Genomic DNA, 20,998 nt, shown 5'->3' with positions numbered 1-20,998 from the left:
TAGATTAGATTCCTGTATTACCATCGATAGACAGCTCGTTCTTCAGTCAACGCCTCTTTGCGTAAATCTAGATTCATGTTTGCGTAATTGTAAACCAGGTCCTCATCTAACGCAACGCAAAGTGTGTTACGACATTAATTGGAATTATAATATTGATATCGCACACATTTTTTTAAAAATACGGATAAAAATGGTCGAGAACGTTGTCATTTTAAACAATGAGGACTTCGATTCTAATGGTAAGAAAAACCGATTTGAATTTTAAACAAAGCACACAATTTTTGAAACGTTCTAACTTCTCGCCGAACGTTTTGTAAGCGTTGCAAAAAGCGGTTCGTCCAGATTTTAAAATACGCAATTATTCTATCGATCATTTTCCGACCACGTTTCTTTAACTTGATAAAGATAAACATGTTGAGCAAAAATTAAGAACAATCTTTTTCATCTTTGATGATTTTTCCCCTAATCTACAAAGAATCCGTAGTAATCACAGTTAACCGTTGCTCTCAACTTTCAGATAAATTTGTATGGGACAGATCTATGACTTTAGCTTTGATTCAGGAGTACAAACGATTTCAACAGAATTTCAAGGATCCAAGCTTAAAGAAAAAATTGATATGGAAGAACATGGCTGCTTGCCTTCATGCCCGAGGCTACACCAATGTTACGGATGACGCGTGTGACAAGAAATGGCGAAATTTGAAAAAGACTTTTAAGGACATATATACAGGCCAGCGTCGCAAAAATAATGGAAAATGGGCATATTATGATGTATTAGAAGACGTGTTGGGGAAAGACCCAAAGATATTAAATGCTTTGATCGAGCATACTGTAGTTGATAATTCACCAGCAATACCTAAACACCCCGTTGTCCACAAGTACAAAACTGCAGGTCTGTGGTGATACCTTCGTTCCGTAATATTGATTACTGAGAAGTATAAATTATGACACTTGAAGATTTGAATGAGGTTCCAATAACTTCAACATAAATTAAAAAATTTTCAGATGGCCAAAATGTACATGTTAAAGTTGTAGACGTAGGAGAAATCACCCACTTGCTAGATGGGCAAGAAGCATGTGAATTAACAGATGCAGTTGAGGATACAGAAGATGAGAATAGCTCGGTAGAGATTGTTTGTGGAGAATACAGTGGGGATCAGCAGATAGGAATAGAAGTTGATCAAAATCAGCAACAGCCACCACTCTGGTTTGCTTATTTTTTGACAGAGTACAGAGAACGTGAGCAGAGGCATTTAAAATTGCTGCAAAGCATGCACGAGGATATTCTTGCTATGGAAAACAAAAAGGTCACACTGCTGGAAAAACTACTTGATAAGTTCAATTCTTCCACTAATCAGAATGCGCAAAGTAATAATTCACATATCCCAAATGTAAATATTATGTGCGAAGATGGTAGCAATTTATAATTTGATATTCTGTAATAGAAAGTAAGATATGTAAAAACTTTTAGTTATTTAAGATTAAAAACGATTGTACAGTAAGAACATATTAAAGTGTGTATGTAAGCTCCACAGTGACTATAGGTCGTAATTTCGGACGTTTTGTGCAATATAGGTAACTTAGATGAACATTCAATTTTTAGCAATCACTTTGAGGAGCAAAACTATTCACATTTGAATATACCGCACTGTCAATGACTATGTCAATGTGATAAATATGTAGGATGTATATACATACCGTATTGTTCCAAATATAAGACAACCCCTGATTCTGAGAGTATTTCACGGTGTTTTTCTTAGTTACCCGCATATAAGACGTTTACGCATATAAGACGAGGACGATTTTGGCCGATGCTGTTAACGACAAAAAAATTCGGGTTATATTCAGAATAATACGGTATATTTAAAATTTATTTTTCAATTTTTTATGTTTTGAAAAATCTACAAACAGTTCGAATATATATAATATGTAGAATTTGTATTGCACTTTTAATGCAATCATCCAGTTTGATTGCCAGCTGCTTTTGCTTTGGAGAACCTTTCTAAGTAAATTACAAGTTCGCAATGTTTAGTATATGGGAACATGTCAACCGGCACAGCTTTAATTGGAATCAACGGCTCACCCTGATATTGCTTTGATGTTGGTCGTGCTAGATCTATTAGATTTTTAATCGCAGCTTTTGGATCGCATGAAATGTATACTAATTTATGCAGTCTTTTTGCCTTTCGTAAAGTTATCAAGGCTCGTTGATCTAGAAATATTGAAATCAGAGGTTAAATTAATTTGTTTTTAAAATGAAAGTTTAATGGAAAAATAGAACTGCAAATATACTCACGGAGACCAGCTCGTGGTGGATCAACTATGGCAATGAGATTATGTTTAGTTGCACGTTGAATAACCGGTGACAAAATATCTTCCGCTTTGCCAACGAAAAATTCACAATTTGTTATGCCATTTGTCAAAGTATTTTGTTTAGCGTCTTTTATTGCATCATCTATCATTTCCAAACCCAAGACTTCACCGCAGTACTGTAAATTTTATTCTGTATATGAAAATAAACCTGTAATTTTTACTATACATATAATAGAAATAAACAACTTGTTTTAAAATTTAAATTAATTATTATTGATTATACGAAATACGAAACGAAATTTATGCCAAATGAGGCAAAAGTGAAGCATAAAGATTGCACTGGCAAGTACGAACTTTTGAAAATGAAATGCCAATAGTTCCTGTGCCACAACAAACGTCTAGAACCGTAGTATCCAATGTTGGCTGGGCGAGATCAATGGCTGCTTTATACAGTACCTCGGCCCCCAAGGTATTGATTTGGAAAAAAGCTCTTGGAGATACTCTAAACTTCATGCCTAGTAGTTCTTCTTCTATGTATTCTGTTCCGCTCAAATGATCTAAGATGATACCGCCTTCACCACCCACATCTCTGTGACAGAAAGCAAGCTATAATTGCATGAAACGTGGATTTGGTACCAAATGTTGTACGAAAAATGCAGCAATAACTGCTCTTTTGAGGCATCGAGCGTAAATAATTGACAAACCTTCTTGTAATTGTTTGGAAATAAAGTGAAGTGACATTTGCTTTGGCACCTTCATCGCTGTTAAAAAATTCCCGAATTTCGGCTTTCAGTTGGATTAATTGACCTTGGTTTAGATCTTGAGGATGTATCGTTACAATCAGCATTAATTGGTCTGATCGTGAAGTTCGTGCAGTAACTTGTCTCCAGTAGCCACTGTGATTTACTGGATCAAATACATCCAATTTTGATTTTCTAACAAATCCCTCAAATACCTATTACATTGACAGAAAACCTAATGTATCATACATCTACCTTATGTTATTTAGCTGAGAAATTTACTTTACGATCTTTTAATATTAATTTGAAAATTAGGTTGCCCCTACATGGTTGTTTGTGGCTTACTTTAACAGCATCAATCATTCGTTGAGGAATGTGTTTAAGATCTTCAACAGGACCGACTGCGGTGCATCCTGCTGCGTAACTGGATAATCTGAATCCGATTGTAACAGTGCCACTCATTTCACTTTTTCCTATTAATTCAGTAAATCCAGATAAAAGATTTCTATGATTTTCTGTACAGTGATGCAACTTTCTAGAATCTTTGATGCTTGTGCAGAACTTGATGGATATTGATGCTTCTTACCAATTGTAAACTCACACTTGTTCCTGTAACCATCTATCATATCTGCTCTAAGTATCGGTTGTACGTCGCACAATAATCCTTGGTGTAATCCCTTTTGCGACTCAATCCAATCAGTGAGATCACTGTTTTCCTTACTCATCTGTTGCCCCAATTTTTTCAGCACGGACTTTATCTCATTCTCTTTTAACTTCAGCTATAAAATACGATTTCCCCTTGTTACTTTAAATTCCACTTTTAGAACATAATATCCTTCAAAACTTATATATTATATTGCTAAGTAATGTGTTAGATACATAGCACTCGTTAATGCAAAATACTTATTAAAATATGGAATAATACAGGTAACTTAGCAGGTCTTCAGGAATAAATGTTCAAATTATGTACACGTGCTCACCTGATCGTCATAAGGCATATCCCACAAAGGTGTAGTACTCATTTTAATTCTCTCAGCTGGTGGAATTGCGTCGGCGTCATCATCCTTTTTTTTCTTCTTGCTTGAATCTTCCTCTCTTTCCATTTTCCGTTTGACAAATGGATCTGGAGCAGGTTTCGCTGACTGCAAATAAGACAAAAAAATTGAATTACGATTTATAGCCTGCTAGACAGACCGGCAAGAGGTTGACGTTTTTACCTGGGCTGTGAGCTTGGAGTTTTTCCAAGATAGTCCATTTATGGCAGCGATGGCTTTTTTACGGTCCTCCTCGTTGCGAAAACAGACGTACACCCAACCACTGCCTCGCTTCGGTGGCTTCACTTTACTTAAACGTAACTCCAGCCTTTCAGTTAAGAGCCTCTTGAATTCGCTAATACCGTAATACTTCGGGAGACCGCGTACTTCTATCTTAAATTTTTCCGAAGTAAAGTCAGCTCTGTCCAAATATGCGTAAGGATTTTTCTGGTCTTCGACATGTTTCACAGCGACCGTTGATTCACGTGTATTTTCGTTGCTCATATTTACGCCTGTTCTAACCAACAATTTCAATTTATAAAATTAAAATATGATCACAATTTTTAAACTTTTATGCTCTGTTATTGACTTAACCTACCACAGGTTATGTTAGCTTGAGCTATGTGAGCTTACTTTCCGTGTCCTACCACCGAACTGCAGCGTCAAACCAAGACCGTGGTTGGGTGATACCAAGGGCTGCTGTTTCGACCAGATCATGAAGACTACCAGATGCTGCAGGAGCTTCATACGCCATTTTGAATTTATGGGAGAATTTGTTCTTGTCAAACAAGTCGGTTATTTTCAACTTTTCACTAAAAACCGTAATAATTAAACTTACAGAAAATATAATTCTCTACAGTTTTGGTTTCTACCATTTTTCTCCTAGAGTACGTATTTTCTTACTTCCGCCCAAGGTAGAGAGGGGTGTAAAAGAAGTCACATTTCGAGTCACGCATTATTGTTTTTTTGCAATCTATTGTGGGTTTGGATCCATAATCACTGTTCTATTTGGACTTCAATGTAAAATATTAGTAACGAATAAGTACAATGTAGTGGGATACATACATTTAGTATGCTATTACGGTAAAGTTTATGGCTTATGTTATGCATTTTTATTGTACAATCGCTACAGGCGTGACGTACAGTAATGTATACCTAGCTTTCAACATAGTAATCGTTAAATGTGAAATGAATGATGAATCGATGTTGATCGGTTCATGAGTCGAGGATGGTATGAAGTTATACCAACTACTAAGAGCAGTTTCATCTTCTATCTTCGTTCAAAGTCTTTTATCCCTTTGTTCGAGTTTATATTCAAGTGTTCAATACTCATTAGTATTTCATACTTCTAACAATCACGAGGCATGAAGTAATAAAATTTTTCAATCACAATCATTGCGATGCGTCGCAGCAGTGATGCGCTTTAACATCATTTGTATACCGAATTGGTGTATGCGTAATTCATGAATTATAAATATATTTCGTATCGAATTCATGATGCTTCAAATATGTTGTTTATTGTTCAGTCATCAAATAGTGCACGATGGACTGCGCCAAGACTAGGCTGCACATAACTTGAACTCGCACTCCGTCTTGTTCTGTAAATTAAAATGACAGCCTCAAGTGAACAAAGATTGGGATTGTTAAGGGCCGAACAGGAAGATATCAAAAATAATTATCATTACAATTTAGTTATTTCAAGTATATGATTTTGCTTACTCAGGCAATGGCCTAACTGCTGGACCAGTTGGATTATTTTTTGGTCGTGGATTAACTAATAAACATTTCATAGGATGTCCATCCAGTTGCCGATTGTGATAAGTTTCCACCGCTTTCGTTGCATCTTTTAATGTCTTGTAAATCACCTCAGCTGTGCCTGGGCGCACTAACCTGGACACCAACAATTCTCCGACGTCCTCGAACAGTTCCTTAGTAACAAGAATTTAGCATCTAATGTACATAACTACAGGCGCATTGTACAATAAATATTTGGCTTCCACGTCGTAATTACCACCAAAATAGACGTGATTATTTTAGGTTTACCTTTATATCCTCCTGAGTTACATTGGCCTGGAGATTTGATACAACGATTCGATAACCAGTCGTTACTGACGTCGAATTTGAGCTAGACTTTGGACGAGATAAAATACCCATGGTTCGAGGTTTATTTGGTAATGAATCCAGTCGCGATTTAACACCAACGTCTCTACGACCCCTGATGTCCAGGTATCTGTCATTTATAGTATCTTCGGTCAATATGGTTCTGCAAATATACAAGGACGATTTATGCAGCAGTAATTAAACAGCAAGAGATGAATTAAAACTTTAGTCCAATGAAGCAGTGACGACATACCTTGCTTTTGATCCAAAACTCCAATCGCTCTTTGAAGTAACCATTGGTTTACCCTGAAAGCAGCCAACAATTGTAATATTTAAAACCTCTGCTTTTCCAGAAAATTACGAAATTTATTGAATTTTTATTCCCTCATGAGCTAAATGCTTACGAAATCTAAAGATTTATATTTCTTGTGAAAATGTCACAGAAAATTGTTCAGCCAAACGAAGGAAATCCACAAAGTCTACGTTTGTAAGCAATAGACTTTTGTAATTACCAATGAAGTACGAGCCACAATTTTAAAGTCACGTGGTCTCTGAACCTCAACTGGCCTAGAAGAACCCATCCTTCCAAGACTACTACCAGGCAGCTTCACCCAAGTGTATTCATTGGTCGGGGATAAGTTGAATGAAGGTGGTGGTGGAGGTGGCACAGGCACATATTCATTGTTGACAGTCCGCCTTAGAGGTGTTGAATCCATCATGTAATCTAAGAATGGATGAGATTGAATCATCTGTATTGAGTAAAGGCAGTCAAAATGCATGTGTCATAACACACATTTAAAATTGATTATCAATGTTACTGATACATATTGAAATATTTAGTTAAATTTCATCCACAAGTGTCGTAAGAATTCATATTTTGTCATAACACAATCTAAATCCAAAATCATTATGTAATGCTGGATAGAAAATCTTTGAGAATATACAAATTATATTGCTAGAGAGAATTAAATGTTTCGGAATGTTCAGAGACGTAAAATCAGAAAATAGTCTGAAAAAAAAGACATTCTAAAAGCAAATATCAGTGCAAGAAATTGAAAAAATATCTGAATACAAATAAAATTATAGATTATGTCAAGGAGGTATTCAATGTGCAATCGAATTGAGGGTATAATATATAAGTCTTCCTAGAGTAGAAAATAGATAAAAAGAAAATGAGCACCATCATTGAAGTTCATTTCCATATCATCAGCGTATGAAGTTTCGACCATGGGCGGTGCCCTGTACTCCATAGCTCTAGAACCTGGCGCCAAATAATTTGTAGCCGGAATCGGGTGCATCGTTTTATTATGAAGCTTATTGGTCGTCAATGTAATTCGACCATTGAGGCCCGTTTGACGAGAAATTCCACTGAGAGGTAAATCGACAGTTTTCAAATGAGTGGCACGTAATTTGTCCAACTTCAACCTGGCATCAGACTGCTTGGCTATTTGAGCTAGTTTATCTCGAGCATCAGTGAGTTTCTCACGATTCTTTTGGATGATTTTGAATCTAGCATCCGCAATGACCGGCCCTCCTCGACCTCTCGAAGATACGTTAGTTCGTAGAGTACCTCGGTTGATGCCTCTTCTCGACCTGTAATATTGGTGAGATATCATAAGCTTGCTGTAATTAATGAGCATCAGATATGATTGTGGCTCGATAGATGTTTTTGAAGGTTATAAGATTCATGGTGAAGTAAGGCTTAAGTAACGAGCTTTACTCACAGAAAAAATTTTGAGATTTCAATAAGAAAATGATAAATTCTCAACTCACCCGCGGCCTTTCATTGCTGAAATTTTGGATTTCTTGATTATGTCATCTAAACTAAGCACATTATCGGCCATGCTTCGACAAACTGTACCCTGGTAACTACAAAAACAATCGAACGATGAACCCTAACTTACACCCCTGATGAATCTATGGGGGAACGCCGTTTTGGATCTGTTTGATGTATCGCAGTAGCTATTGGTGGCCATTGGCTTACGAGTAAGTGACGCGACCACGACGCGAACCTTAGCACGTGTTCCGAAACACACAACGAATTGCCGTGTAGTAGAGTTACCACTTCAGTGCGATTTTATGATACGGCAGGTGATACTGTACAATGCTCTAACAATAAGTAATTAGTTGCAGTCATACATTACTTATGCATTTACCGTTGCGGCACCTCGACAATTAGTTAAAAAAAACCTATTCCATGTCAAAGGGTGTTACTAAATCAGGGGGGCTCACTCTCTCTAAATATCCTTGGTTTGTGGTTGCAGAAATATTTGTTGTCACAGCGACCTGTAGACCACTTTAGGTTAATAACTTTTTTTATGCAATGTGGAAGGATACAGTAATAAGTGCATCAGATAGAATATTTCCAGGTCTCGCTTATCACAATCGGATAAAAGAATTTCATGACATCGGTAATAAACCTTGCGATCTATTCGACGATGTCGGAATGGTCAGCGTCGTTGATGTTCGTATTCTACGTTACTTTTGCCATTTTACAGGAAACGTGATTAAGTCCAGTTTACCGCTACAAATGGCACTGTATTTCAATACTTGGCTATTTCCGTTTTGGTTTTTCATCAGTTTGAATCTTCTCGATCAAAAAGTAACTACTCTTAACGAATAGCAGCAATATTGCTGATATTTTAACCCCGTTAAAGCCCGGTAAACCCATCACCGGTTAAATATTGATTACCCATAGTTGACTCGTTATCAAGAATGTACGTATTGATATTTTAATCTAATACTTTAAGCTTAACTAAACTTGTGATTTTTTTTCAGTACCATAAACTATCGGACATTTACAAATTTATAACTGTTGGCGTTTTCGTAATTGTTGCCGTTTCGGAATGCATACGACTGTACCTAGGATACCTCGGAAATTTGGCAGAGAAGGTTTAGGCGTTGTATTTGCGTGAACTTGAAAAAACTTCAATGAAAGTTATGGAGAAAATTACCATATTTGCGTGATTTCAGATTCCCGAGTTGGCTTGCTTTTGGCTGATTTCAACACTGATACAATTTCCTCTACAAATGTTTACTCTTGTTGATGGTAGAATGCTGCCAGGTAGAGGAGAACATGTAGTAAACAGCGTTATGTTAGTTTTCCTCCTCACTGAAATAATTACTGGAACAATTGCATTAAGAAATTCGGCCAATCATCATGCAAAAAGATTTTACCTCGCACAACTGTACGAAATTGATGAAAAACTAGAGTAAGACCGATGAAATATCTTTGAACTGTAATGCTTGTATATATGAAATATTAAACTATTCATCACTTAATTATTTCATAACTCAATTATACAATCATTAACCTCGTATAAAACAAACATACATACATATCTTTCATCTGTACATAGGTATAAAGTAATAAATTTATGACCAACAATCACTCATTACCTAGTTTCATTTGGCACCTATCAGAATTGTGTAAATACACGATTTAATCTGCGGAGCAGCAGCCAGTCACCTATTGGTCACGTTTGCAGTGAATCCAACTGTTGTTGAACACATTTTAAGTATTCGTTGTAAAAATATGTTTGTACTAAAATGTAAAAACTGCACATGGAAAAACTTGTAGATCAAGTTTCAAGACCACGTATCATCAGTTTGCTTCTGAGCCTATATTCAAGGCTCGTGATTAAGTTCCGAAATAGATAAATCTTGAAAAGTATTGTCAAATATCTTGATAATAATATGTTATCTACCAAACATGGTTAAATCAAGCTTGGCGTTCATAAAGAAAAAATTAAAGTATTTTTCAAGCTCGCCATGAAATTTACTGAAGTAACTGTTGGTTATACTTTTGCACCATTTTCTAGGTTGTGCTCGATGTAAAAGGTGAGCAGATTTTGCAAATTTTCTTTCAAAATGACCAAAAACACGTCTAGCTCTTGTATTATCAAGTCATCTTTATTCCTTTGCTCATTAGCAAGGGCGTGCAGTAGTTGGGATCGTGTCGGTACCGTCCTTGATAACAGCTACAAAACAAATTGTCAGTTATTAATGGTGCAGCAGAAAGTTAATTAATACCACCAAAATTAATGCTCATACATACTCCAAACAGCTGCTGTGCCATCCATCCGTGATATGGTTCCAGGGCTTCTTTGTAAGCTTTTTTCAGAAGTGCAACCAGATCATCGCTAGCTTTTCCAGTTTTGTGATCCTCAATAATCTTTTCAAAGAACACCTGGATCATGTGGAGGCCTCTGTGATGTAGTAAGGATACAAACTTTAGAGAAGAAGCCTGCATGTATTACTTGATACCTGAAATTCTGTAGAATTAATTAATTTGCTACCTTCGCAGCCAGAGGAGAGCATCTGTGGCGATTATAGTTTTCCCTGAAATTTTTTCCAACAAGATCATGTCATGCAACGTCGAGTGTTTCTCTTTGTCAGCCACATACTTTGTGTTCAATTTCTACAAAGATTTCCATTGAATTCAGTGATAATTGGATGTAAGTAAAATATATTCAACGCTTCAACTGCGAAAATCGAGTAAGGGTTCAACTCACGTCAATGTTTCCCTGCATGTCATATTTGACCGGTGCAAAGAGCTTTCCAAATTTATCTGAAATGAGTAAAAAAGGGTTCTCAGTATAACCGCGGTGAGTAGGTACTCACCCGCTGCACAGCTAATCGTAATGACACGTGCATTCGCACCAATGCCGCCTCGGTGTTTGAATCTAGGTTATGTTCGCGGCGTGATATCTGTGCGAGACGAGACGCGTGTGTTGTGTGATACTTAACTTACCGACGATTCGCACAACACCTTGCGCAGCAGCTAAGAACTCCGCGGTGTTTATTTTCCCGTCGATAACGGGAGGGAATTTAATGAAATTATCGTCGGCTGTGGCGTCAGTGGTGCGTTGTTGAGTCCCGGAGGTCGATGAAGCCATGTTTTTGTGTTACCTCGTCCTATATGAATAGAAATTTATAAACATATATTATATATTTTCAACATTACAAGAGATTCTGTTGTAGCCGTCCACCAAATGCCTTAATCGTATGCGGCGACCGGCTTACATCATCCATTCGCGCGTCTCCGTAATGCATGCAAGATATACAGCCGCGCATCGTGCGAAGCATTATTGCCACATATTCATCTGCGGCAGCTGTTTAAATACCGTATTCAAACAGCCCAACACGATCACTATTATTATAATTATTATTAGAGCTTATTACGGTAAAATGTTGAAAATAAATCGGTATTGCCGTTTTCATGTTTAAAGTTCCGCCTTAAATTCAAGATTACCTCTGCGATTGATTGACTTAGAGATGAAAAAATTCGAAAGATATCAACTTTCCGTAAAGTTTTTTCATCTCGGCCAATAAGTTACCGTGGATTTCAGTTTTAATTCACCGTTGAAAATGACCCGTATCACATGTTTGGCGTGCTTAGCAATTCACAGGCTTTCAAATATTCGATATTCCCGCGTTCGCAAATTAGATGAAAATCGTTCCGCTTTATCAAGGTTCGTATTTCCTCTCGCTTATCAATTTATACGTATACTAGACGTAGATTAAGGTTTTGCGTAATTATGCTACATGGCAGATATAAATTTAAAATCAAGCGAAGCTTAATGATTAGACCAATCAATAGAGCAGAAAATGAGTGATTCTGTGACACAAATACTATTAGGATACCGACTGTGCTATCACACAAAATACAGTACTTAGTTCTGTTATGTTTTCCATTTACAACTATCATTTATCAATTTTTTTTTAAATATTTAAAAGCAAAAAATCAGTTTTTTCGATTTTCGTTTGTAACTTCAAAACTAACAAAGCAATCTTGATGCTTTGCCTAGACGAATTATCGAGAATCAAAAGACGAAGAAAATGAGCGCTGAAACGACTTGATCGGATTATTATTAACGGGGAAAAACCGGAAAAATTAATGTTTCTTTCAAAAATTAATGACACCACCATTTTTTAAGTCTGATTTCAATTTTTCAAACAGATTTTGATAGTGGAAATATAGTACTATATAACGTATATTCTCGTTAAAATACTGCAAAACAGGTGAAAAATACTTGTAAACATTACTAAAAACGGACGAACGAGTGGAAACGGTGGGACAAGTGGTGCTAGAACGGCAGACGCGGGGAAGCGGGGATCAAGATTACCTCGTTAGTTTTGAATTTACAAGTAAAAAACAAGAAACAAACAATTTTTTGCTTGTAAATGTTAACCACTGACATGTGTTCACTAAATGGAGAATATTTTTTTATACAAAAAATTAAACACTAAACATTGTTACAATAACGACTTACAATTAAGTAGCAGACCGTTCACAAAACTGTATATACTAAACGGATGCTGACAGTGGACTAAAAGTGTTGTCAACGAATTGTCACAGTAGATTTTGAGATCTGGTTAGTAGCAACAAGTGACCGGGTTGTATTCTTATCTTATCTAAGGCACGACTATAGCCAATGAGTAAACATGCTGTGTTGTATGTACTTTAGGTAGACGGCTTGCATTAGTGCTCGGTTCGACCGGACACGGATAACGAATCTACGAAAAATTTATATAATAACTACAACAACAATAATAATAATGATATAAGCAAAAGATATCGTATCTGCGATTTTATAATGCACTTTTTTTTACAAAATATAACACACAGAAATTTAATCAAGGAACATTTGAGGCCGTTTTTTTCACAGGTTAACCTGTAATATAATTAACGATCTTATAATTTCTTTTATTATGTTTATAGGTACGTATAATATAATATCATATACCTATGTACTGTGTGTATGCCATAATATGTGCTACAATATTGTCATCAAAGTTACATGGTAATAATTGTAAATTATCATTGTTATCATTATCATAGGACTACTTTACCATATAACAAAATAATTTTGTACACGCACGAGGCTCATATACAAGTACAATATATTAATTCGTTATTAGTATCATCATCATGCTCGTCGATTTCTTTTCTATAGCTTACAACTACAGAGTGCTTATACTATAAGACTACAATATACGTAAGGTATAAATAATAATTGGCTGCATTAGTGTACGTAGGTGTAGTTAGATTATTGCTAATAATAATACGTCGCTAATCGAAAGCCGTTATTGTATTACGCTCACGGGAGTCGAGAGATTAGTAATATTTCGTTAGTTAAAATGACTATATGTTTCATTCAAAATACTGTTTATCCAGTTACTGTTTATAGTATACCTCTGCGAGCCTGTTTTGAATGAGTTTATGAGATTTAATTCGGTGTAGTATTATGTTCTATTACATCTTTAGGGTATTTTTATTTTTTTGAAATAAAAATTCGTTTTTCCATCAACGCCGAGATTGTTATAATTCTTAATAATATAACCGCGAAATTTCGGAAAATTGGGAATGTTTGATTAACACTAGGACTTAAGTACCAGGAGGCACACTACATTAGCATGGCATTTAGTTAAAAATATTTTCATCTTAGAATCCCGTTACTTAGTCATGTTGATTTGGTATATCAGTATAATATAATATCATTTTACATATATCTGTATATACTCACTATAGGTATAATCACGATTCGAGATTATAAGACGCTGCAGGATGCGTTTATACGTATGCGTATTAAAATATTATATATATTTTGATATATATATACGAGAGAATATTGGTAATAGATAGCTAACTATGTAAATTTAATTCAACCATGTGGATATATTATAATACCTATACAATATTACGTGAGTATTATATAATGTTTTTATCGGTATCGTGAACTTTTTCCTGTACTAAAATTTCTGGTCGTGTATCCAAAGAGTGAATAAATACGTATGAGTATAGATATATTGACAAACGGATGAGTTAGATTTTTTCAATTTCCCGATATAATGTTAGATAAAAAAGAAAAAGCTACATTTAAAGTAGTGACTGTACGGTAAGACTACTTTTCACAGACGATTCCGTCTTCCGATTCGCCTAATCAAATCTTTAATACACTTGAAGATGAAAAACCGCGTAGTTATCGCATGATCGATTTCATATATGACCTTTGTTCCTTACTTCGATTAATACTGACTACACAACATACCTTTCTACTTCGGTTTAGTGATTAATACATGTATGAAGAAGTACATTTCAGCTGTGTTAAGTATCTAGCCGTGAGGCGATAAATTTCCGTAGTAATATTAGGTATGTAGATATTACGCGAGTGTGGAAAGATGAAGTGACCGCAAAGCTGTTATCGCCTATTATTCTTAAAATTATATATTATTCCAAATTATTTTCAAGACTAGCAACGTGTAGTGGAAGGCGCGGGCTGTGGATTATAATCTAAAAGGCCGTGGGCATTGGGTACTTCAGGATGTTACCGGCTGAGTCTTCAGCGACGAGAGTCAGCGGGACGAGGCAATGCGGTGGGGGTGGCGGAACCAGGGCTTCAATTGGGGGGCGGGGGCCCGGAAACTGTCGAGAGCCGACGACCATCTCGCCCGCGGATTCCCTGAGCTCCATCATTCGGACGCCGCATCTCGACCGCACCACATTTCTATTTCATGATATGAAAAATCCGCGAAATAATAAACTACCTAGAGTTCAAATTGCACCGGAAATATCCACGATGCATTTGACCTGAAGTTGATTCGGATACGATAGCTTTTTTCATACGAATGTTATATATTCGAGTAGAGATAAAAATGTCCAAAAATGAGAAAAATACTAGGGTCAGAATATCGATCATTTAAAGTTGTGAACTTTATAAATTTTGAAATTCTGTAAGACGGACATTCCCGTCTTCGAGTATTCGATCCTATGTGATACCTTTCAATTTTCCGACCTCTACATTTTTACCCCCTTTACATCAGACGAATAATTCGACTCACCTCTTAGCGTCGTATCTGATCTCCATTCCCTTGTTCGGTAAATTGTCAACTTCCTCATTGAACCAGCGATGATAGGCTAGGAGAGTGGCGCACGAGGGTCCCCAAAATGTTCTGTCGGGTTGCGGGGATGGTTCGGACGCTGTGAGACTCCGTGACAGGGATCTGTTCAGCTCGGGACTGGCGGGGGCCGATAGCCTTCCTGGTGTAGCATTTGGTCGGGGACTGAGGGAAGGCGATGGCCTCGACGTCTCGGATAAAAGTCGACCCCTGCGAGGGCTGCCGCCGCCGAATGCACCTTGAACGGTGACGGTGACGCTGAGGGGTCGGCTGAGGGCAACGGTCGTATGCTGGGGGTCGCGTCTGATGGGGTTGCGGTTTAAGTCGATACCAGCGCGCCCGACGAATACTCTGTCGACGTAGTCGAACCCACGCCCCATGATGCCCTCACGTGTGTGCCCGAGGTCAAAAGTGTGCCCGAGCTCGTGGAGCACCGACCCCAGGGTGGTGGCGAGGCAGCCAGCGTGGGTGCCGCGGTAGTTGCTGTCGTCCATGAACTGCTCGGTATCGACAATCGTCTCATCGAGAAACCGCGGGAGCAGCTGACCCAGACACGTGGGCCAGGTGTGGAGGCAGGCCGATCCGAAGAGTGCGAGACCGCCGCCTCCAAGGGCCGCGTGACCTTCGGTGCGGGCCAGCGTGTCCTCGTGTGTCCTGGGACTCGGGGCACCGCGGTAGCGGGTGCAGGAAAGAAAGGCGAGGTACTTACGATCCTTGGATGCCAGAGGGCCGGTCATCAGCTCCCTCGCAACAAGCTCCCAGAGGTGACGCTGCGTCATTGCGCGCGCCCTGTCCACGTGGAGCATGCTGTGCATCACGAGGCACTCGGCGCCGTCGAGGTCTCGCTCGAGCTGGAAGGTCTTCCGGCCGTGTCCGGCCTCCCGAAGCTTCTCGGCGGTAAGGGTCTGCAGCAAACGGGCCCCGAGACCGATCCTCGTTGCAGCGCTTTCGACCGAGCAGTCCTCGCCTCGGGGCCCCTGGAACCGGCCGCTGTGACCGGCGCATATAACGTAAACTGGCGTAACTCTCATCCGCGTCGTACGTGGCTCGTGTCGTAGTCCCAACCGACGCTTGAATCCCCCGGCCTCGAGCTCCAGGGTGTTTTCTCCCCTGGTGAGCTCCGCTATCGCCCGGAACTCACCACCGATCACAGGCCACTCCAAAACACCGCTCCTCGCATTTCGCACCGTGATCCGGCCGCATCCCATAGGCGCTCGACCTCGAACCAGGGCCAAACTGTAACTCACGGTCTCACCGTCCGTCAAGTTTGTCACGGTTATACCCTCCGTGTTTCGGTTCGCCAAAGCGCTTCGATCGTTGTCCGGCAGTCCCGTGTCGGCGAGCACCTGTAACAAATTCAGCTTTAGTTTACCGGCAGTTCGAATGAAGTACCAGTAGTTCTGGTGATTCCCCGATATTTTTTTCCAGATTCACTGTTTGGAGAAGGTGTGAGCAATTCGAACCGGAAGTGAGGCCCGCAGCGCGCTCAGAAACGTGTTTGCTGCACATGACAATGCAGGATAACAGACCTGTAACTGATAATTTTCATTTTTCCTAAGCTAAAGGGTCCCAAGTTCCCAATTTTTCTCTCTCAACAAGTGTCCAAAAAGAGATTGAGCTTTTTGTAATTAATGGCGTTAAATGAAACCGCTAGCTTGATGATAAATACTATATGTTCTTAAACGGTGTATGGTTCATATTCTCGATGAAAGTAGGAAACTCTTTTTGTGAAATTAGTGAGCCGTCAGCTGCTGCGATCTCGCGGTCATCCCGAGAACCGCGTGCGTAAGTTCGGTGAGTCACGTAAGCTGTGATCACCGCATTGAAGTCGCATTGACCACATTGTCAAGTGCGCCGTGCGTGCTTCCGCTCAATGTTCATTGGTGGTGTGAGTCTAGCAAGGTGGCAAGGCACATGAGACACCGCAAAAGAAGAGGACGAGGCGTAATACGAGAGTGGGAATCAGGACGAATAAGGATTCGTCAAAACTCTATGAAGAAATAGCTCTTGCACGGGTGTGACAGATGAAAACCTGACGTTCGGCATCACTTTACAGCCCGAACTTATATTCCGTCCGATCAATTGCACGAAGGTCTAAACCAACAACGTAAATGGGGAATATCAGCCCTACATATAGCTCTGCCGCAAGCCTAATTCGATAGGCGAGCATTTAACGCATATGTCTATAGTATAAAAACGAAAGAGTCGACAAGAAACCCGGAAGGTGATCATAGTAAGGCAACGAAACGCAACCCAGAATGAAGAACACGACGCAGGAATGCACGATTATCACACACCGTCGGTGATTGTGGAGTCGTTCAATTTCTGTCACCTTGCAAAAAAAGGAAGTAAATAAAAATTTCGCGTCGGCCTTCGGCGTTTAAAAAGCGATGCGATAAGCTGACGCGGAAACGATGTCCCGCGGCGGCGACACCCGGGGTTACGTTAAAACGGCCTTTAAGGTTTCGACTTACCATTTTGCTCGCGTCGATTGCAAGCCAGTTGCGAATAGCGGCTAGCCGGCCCCAGACATGCGGCGGAACTGTGGCGCCGAGACGGACGGCGGAATACGCCGGTACTACGGCGCCACTGCGTCGCGCACCCGCACTGCCGCTCCGCACCCTTGCGCTAAGGGAGGCAGGGTCGAAGCCGCCCCCGGGTTCCGCAGGGAGGCTGCCGCCCGCGCTACTTTGACCTTTAAAACTAAATGTGAACAGGAAGCTCACTTTGACACTTACAAGGAAGGTATCACTGCAGGTCGATCTCTCGGACTCGATTTCTTCTGTGATATGTTAGAGTAGACCAAAGACTAGACGAGACGTATTTTGTTTTTTTACGATCTGTCATTAAACATTTTAAGGGGGTGAAACCGCCCTCCAAAGTAAGGCATGTCGAGGGGCAATTTGGCAGTATTTTTGACTCGTTAGGAGAAAACTTTTCCAGTTGGATTTGTTAACAAATATTATGTTCTTGTGGGTGAAGCTAGCAAATCACCCGCTGACACGCCTTACTTTGGAGGGTGGTTTCACCCCCTTAAAGTGTTGATTGGCAGATAAAAAAAAAAAAATACGTGGCGCTTAGTGTTTAGTCTACTACAACATATTACAAGAGAAATAAAATCAGCGAGATCGACTTTCTTGTTAGCTATGGTACACATTGCTGGTGGGTGAGGTCCTTAAACGAGCCGAAGCGTATTGAGCTTCTTAACAATCTATACGTCCAAAAGGTTACGGACTCTTCCGGAGCTGCCTCCGCTCATCGATGGCGTCTTCCGCCTTTCAACTTTCATTGTCACTCCGTACCGAGAGTCCCGAGAGTACGACGTGTGTCTGTAGGATGCGATTTGGCTAGTCAAGTTCGTCTCCTTTTTCATGACTTTTTGATTCTTCGAGAACATGAACCTGTTTTAGTTTTTTCTTTCAAACTTGCATAAATTTCGTATTGCGAGTTTCGGTAATTCTTGACATTCTTACAAGGACAATTTTGTAATGCTTTTATTATTTAGTATGTGAATTTTTTACCATCCGACAATTTGATGCTGCGTTTCCTGCTGCCGAGTGAAAACATTTTCACGTCAAACACGCAGCTCCGTCGAATAAAATCGACTTCTCGAAATGATCAGAAGAATTTTGAATACGTTAGTGAAGTTCCGACGTTAGCCGCATTCCGGAGTACGGACTTGTTTTTCGCTTGAAAGGAAAGAAAAGATATTGAAAAAGATAAAGTTACCTCATTCATCTTTCGGAAGTCGAATTTCTGGAAGAACTGTTTTGAACTATCGACCAATTTCGTTTCCACTCATTCCAAGAAAATTACCAGTTTTATCGTCGAACAACAACCTTCTACCGATATTGTACACTTCCATTTTGGTCTCTTCGCGGCTCTTCTTGTTCAGCTGTGTAAGAAGAAAACACTTTTTACCTAGGCAGATTGTACCGCTCAGGGGTCGATAGCCGATGAAAGTAGTGCATAGCCAGTGAGCGAACGGAGAAGAAGAGTGCCTCCGGGCTCTAAGTAGGACAAGGGAGTGTGACAGCGTGCATTGGTCAATTACCTACCTGTTCTGTACGCCTGAACGAGTCGCAGCCAGGTTCGTTGCCTCCAATTAGGTACCCGTAGGTACGACGTAGAGCCTTTCCCCTTCTTCAAGGTACGTCGCCCTTCAAGTTGGTCACGAGGTCAAAGTCCCTTGAGCACAGCGTTCTATTATTCTCGAAGCCGGAGCAGCGACGAGACTGCGTCCTGAGCGACATTTAGCGCTGCCTCTTTGCTCCTACAATATCCGAATACAGCACAATTTGATCAACGATCTGGCAAAGTCGTCGTTATGCAAAACATTTTCCTTCATCTTTAATCTTGACTCGCCAATTGCACCGTGCTAACTGACAAATGATGATTAACGCCAACACGTATCAGACTTCCAAAAACGAGATGGACATGTGTTTTTTTCTTCCTCAATTTTTTATTTTCAAAACCGGAGTTCAAATGTTTTAAACGAGCCGATGATCGCGAACTTGTTTGCTCGTGATTTATGCGAACGCACGGAGAGAAGAGAGAACTTATCCTACGGATAATGGCGTCGCAGAATCATCGTATGTATGGATATTACGCGTTCACTGACACTAAATGATGGACACGCGTGGTTGGTTGGTTGGTCGCTCGATCGCGCTCGAGTACGGAATCTCATAGGTGTGCTCGCACATTGTAAAACGTCTCAAGAGCTGGTTACGTGGTCGAAGTAGCAGTAGATTAGTTCCTCGGACGGACTGGGAGGACTTGCCTCAAGGCCACGGAGGATAAGGATGGCGCAAACAACTACGCAGTTCCTCTTGGCCTTCCAGTCGCGGCGAGTGTCATGAACCTTATCCTCAAGTCTTTTATATTCGTGAAAGATTCTCGTCGGACGAATCTGCACTGGCGTCGTAGTTGCTGGCACGTGCCGGAATAAGGTTCGCCAAAGTTTTTTCATCCGTAAAAAGCTGATCCGCAGTGATGTCTAGATGCATAAGTTTCCGTCACGACCAGTCGATTTGTAGTCACCGATGGATGTGTCATAGTCCTGATTCACCCTTGTCACGCGGATGTTCCGAAACTGTGTTCACATGAAAGCCTCGCATTCGACGTTTCGATTTTTATTCCAACTGTAACGACAGGCGCGTGCTCGGCCAAAATTGGGTCGAAGGGGAAACTGGATTGCGCCATTTCTATGAGTCACCTTTCCTGCCACGCGAGGCTCGTCCTGAGGTCGTCCCTCAAGGTCACCGTGCCATCGCAAAACGTTGCTCGGACTCGATCCATCCGCGTGTGTTACACCTTCTGTCATCCCAAAAATACAGCTATACATCTTCCTCCTGATCGGCATTAGGGTGGCCAAGACGTTGTTGCTGGGTGTTCGGAACGCTGGCTAGGAGCAATCAAGAATAATGTAGCGACGGTATTGACCGTATCCTCGAAAAACTGAGGCCTCGTTGAGCGATAGAAAGCGGGCGGAACCAGTGCTCTAATAAATTGTGAGAACGGCGAGAGGTTGCGTTCACCGTCAACTATCGTCTCAAGTTATTAAAAAAGTAGTCAAGCCCGATGGAGGACCCAGCAGGAAACGTGATCAGCACCTTGTTGATACACAGTCAAAAATTCCGGGTATAATACGTAGAAGGAAATCGTTTAAATCCGGAAGTCTGACGTGATTAGCCCGGAAGCAATTGACCCATTCCATTCCATCCATCCCGCATACCTGTAGCTCTGCAGTTTGCAGCGTTACGTAGGTTATCGATTCCCTGCAACGCAGAGACGACGTTTGCCGCAGCTTTTCGGGCGTTGGTCCAAATTCTTGTGACAACTACGGGGCACTGTTCAGGGCACATGGCGTAAGAAAATCCAGCTCGAAGAAGACGCATTGGAGGAGGTTGG

General features: G+C 40.2%; 6 protein-coding genes across 10 annotated transcripts; 2 read left to right on the top strand and 4 right to left on the bottom strand.

The window, feature by feature from the left end:
- Positions 1–56: 56 nt before the first annotated feature.
- Positions 57–2,381, top strand: LOC124302979 (uncharacterized). Its single transcript, XM_046759611.1, has 3 exons — positions 57–239; positions 518–892; positions 1,006–2,381. Exons 1-3 carry the CDS (start codon positions 191–193, stop codon positions 1,425–1,427), a joined length of 846 nt encoding a protein of 281 aa, XP_046615567.1. The 5' UTR covers positions 57–190; the 3' UTR covers positions 1,428–2,381.
- Positions 1,455–5,059, bottom strand: LOC124302969 (tRNA (uracil-5-)-methyltransferase homolog A-like). The gene is made up of 10 exons (XM_046759594.1): positions 4,926–5,059; positions 4,721–4,841; positions 4,271–4,609; positions 4,034–4,195; positions 3,640–3,832; positions 3,399–3,526; positions 3,018–3,268; positions 2,668–2,902; positions 2,297–2,489; positions 1,455–2,212 (listed from the first exon to the last, which is right to left on the bottom strand). Exons 2-10 carry the CDS (start codon positions 4,832–4,834, stop codon positions 1,959–1,961), a joined length of 1,869 nt encoding a protein of 622 aa, XP_046615550.1. The 5' UTR covers positions 4,835–4,841; positions 4,926–5,059; the 3' UTR covers positions 1,455–1,958.
- A 125-nt stretch (positions 5,060–5,184) lies between these two features.
- LOC124302975 (uncharacterized) lies at positions 5,185–9,261 on the bottom strand. The gene is made up of 8 exons (XM_046759607.1): positions 9,142–9,261; positions 7,961–8,056; positions 7,368–7,780; positions 6,700–6,911; positions 6,441–6,493; positions 6,131–6,350; positions 5,807–6,015; positions 5,185–5,685 (listed from the first exon to the last, which is right to left on the bottom strand). The coding sequence occupies exons 2-8, from the start codon at positions 8,029–8,031 to the stop codon at positions 5,610–5,612; spliced, it is 1,254 nt and encodes a 417-aa protein (XP_046615563.1). The 5' UTR covers positions 8,032–8,056; positions 9,142–9,261; the 3' UTR covers positions 5,185–5,609.
- Positions 8,288–9,469, top strand: LOC124302982 (transmembrane protein 17B-like). Of its 2 annotated transcripts, XM_046759619.1 has the most exons (4): positions 8,288–8,598; positions 8,686–8,789; positions 8,966–9,079; positions 9,161–9,469. In XM_046759619.1, the coding sequence occupies exons 1-4, from the start codon at positions 8,511–8,513 to the stop codon at positions 9,401–9,403; spliced, it is 549 nt and encodes a 182-aa protein (XP_046615575.1). In that variant the 5' UTR covers positions 8,288–8,510; the 3' UTR covers positions 9,404–9,469. The 2 variants fall into 2 exon arrangements, with proteins under 2 accessions (XP_046615575.1, XP_046615576.1); XM_046759620.1 differs by lacking the exon at positions 8,686–8,789 and having other exon boundaries at positions 8,288–8,651.
- Positions 9,470–9,472: 3 nt separating this feature from the next.
- Positions 9,473–12,734, bottom strand: LOC124302981 (glycolipid transfer protein). 3 transcript variants are annotated; one of them, XM_046759617.1, is made up of 6 exons: positions 11,442–11,806; positions 10,941–11,104; positions 10,702–10,757; positions 10,486–10,607; positions 10,245–10,395; positions 9,473–10,167 (listed from the first exon to the last, which is right to left on the bottom strand). In XM_046759617.1, exons 2-6 carry the CDS (start codon positions 11,083–11,085, stop codon positions 9,985–9,987), a joined length of 657 nt encoding a protein of 218 aa, XP_046615573.1. In that variant the 5' UTR covers positions 11,086–11,104; positions 11,442–11,806; the 3' UTR covers positions 9,473–9,984. The 3 variants fall into 3 exon arrangements, with proteins under 3 accessions (XP_046615573.1, XP_046615574.1, XP_046615572.1); XM_046759618.1 differs by lacking the exon at positions 11,442–11,806 and adding an exon at positions 11,213–11,231; XM_046759616.1 differs by lacking the exon at positions 11,442–11,806 and adding an exon at positions 12,463–12,734 and having other exon boundaries at positions 9,475–10,167.
- A 141-nt stretch (positions 12,735–12,875) lies between these two features.
- Positions 12,876–20,745, bottom strand: LOC124302970 (putative zinc metalloproteinase YIL108W). Of its 2 annotated transcripts, XM_046759595.1 has the most exons (5): positions 19,147–20,745; positions 18,818–18,983; positions 17,563–17,791; positions 15,032–16,434; positions 12,876–14,697 (listed from the first exon to the last, which is right to left on the bottom strand). In XM_046759595.1, the coding sequence occupies exons 2-5, from the start codon at positions 18,820–18,822 to the stop codon at positions 14,484–14,486; spliced, it is 1,851 nt and encodes a 616-aa protein (XP_046615551.1). In that variant the 5' UTR covers positions 18,823–18,983; positions 19,147–20,745; the 3' UTR covers positions 12,876–14,483. The 2 variants fall into 2 exon arrangements, with proteins under 2 accessions (XP_046615551.1, XP_046615552.1); XM_046759596.1 differs by lacking the exon at positions 17,563–17,791 and having other exon boundaries at positions 19,147–20,675.
- Between the last annotated feature and the right edge of the window lie 253 nt (positions 20,746–20,998).

This window comes from Neodiprion virginianus, chromosome 4, assembly GCF_021901495.1.
Source record: "Neodiprion virginianus isolate iyNeoVirg1 chromosome 4, iyNeoVirg1.1, whole genome shotgun sequence".
In the NCBI taxonomy this organism is placed as follows: domain Eukaryota; kingdom Metazoa; phylum Arthropoda; class Insecta; order Hymenoptera; family Diprionidae; genus Neodiprion; species Neodiprion virginianus.
This window is presented reverse-complemented; position numbering and strand designations above follow the sequence as displayed.

Coding starts and splice junctions, on each gene's coding strand:
- LOC124302979 (XM_046759611.1), top strand. CDS start 191: ATGGTCGAGAACGTTGTCATTTTAAACAATGAGGACTTCGATTCTAAT. Junction 240..517: donor TGAGGACTTCGATTCTAATG/GTAAGAAAAACC, acceptor CTCAACTTTCAG/ATAAATTTGTATGGGACAGA. Junction 893..1,005: donor CCACAAGTACAAAACTGCAG/GTCTGTGGTGAT, acceptor AAAAATTTTCAG/ATGGCCAAAATGTACATGTT.
- LOC124302969 (XM_046759594.1), bottom strand. CDS start 4,834: ATGAAGCTCCTGCAGCATCTGGTAGTCTTCATGATCTGGTCGAAACAG. Junction 4,610..4,720: donor TCGGTGGTAGGACACGGAAA/GTAAGCTCACAT, acceptor TTGAAATTGTTG/GTTAGAACAGGCGTAAATAT. Junction 3,833..4,033: donor ATATGCCTTATGACGATCAG/GTGAGCACGTGT, acceptor CGTATTTTATAG/CTGAAGTTAAAAGAGAATGA.
- LOC124302975 (XM_046759607.1), bottom strand. CDS start 8,031: ATGGCCGATAATGTGCTTAGTTTAGATGACATAATCAAGAAATCCAAA. Junction 7,781..7,960: donor TCAGCAATGAAAGGCCGCGG/GTGAGTTGAGAA, acceptor CCAATATTACAG/GTCGAGAAGAGGCATCAACC. Junction 6,494..6,699: donor TTGTGGCTCGTACTTCATTG/GTAATTACAAAA, acceptor GGCTGCTTTCAG/GGTAAACCAATGGTTACTTC.
- LOC124302982 (XM_046759619.1), top strand. CDS start 8,511: ATGTGGAAGGATACAGTAATAAGTGCATCAGATAGAATATTTCCAGGT. Junction 8,599..8,685: donor AAAAGAATTTCATGACATCG/GTAATAAACCTT, acceptor GCCATTTTACAG/GAAACGTGATTAAGTCCAGT. Junction 9,080..9,160: donor TCGGAAATTTGGCAGAGAAG/GTTTAGGCGTTG, acceptor GCGTGATTTCAG/ATTCCCGAGTTGGCTTGCTT.
- LOC124302981 (XM_046759616.1), bottom strand. CDS start 11,085: ATGGCTTCATCGACCTCCGGGACTCAACAACGCACCACTGACGCCACA. Junction 10,608..10,701: donor ACATGCAGGGAAACATTGAC/GTGAGTTGAACC, acceptor AAATCTTTGTAG/AAATTGAACACAAAGTATGT. Junction 10,396..10,485: donor GCTCTCCTCTGGCTGCGAAG/GTAGCAAATTAA, acceptor ACTACATCACAG/AGGCCTCCACATGATCCAGG.
- LOC124302970 (XM_046759595.1), bottom strand. Junction 16,435..17,562: donor CAATCGACGCGAGCAAAATG/GTAAGTCGAAAC, acceptor AATTTGTTACAG/GTGCTCGCCGACACGGGACT. Junction 14,698..15,031: donor ATCAGATACGACGCTAAGAG/GTGAGTCGAATT, acceptor ATCATGAAATAG/AAATGTGGTGCGGTCGAGAT.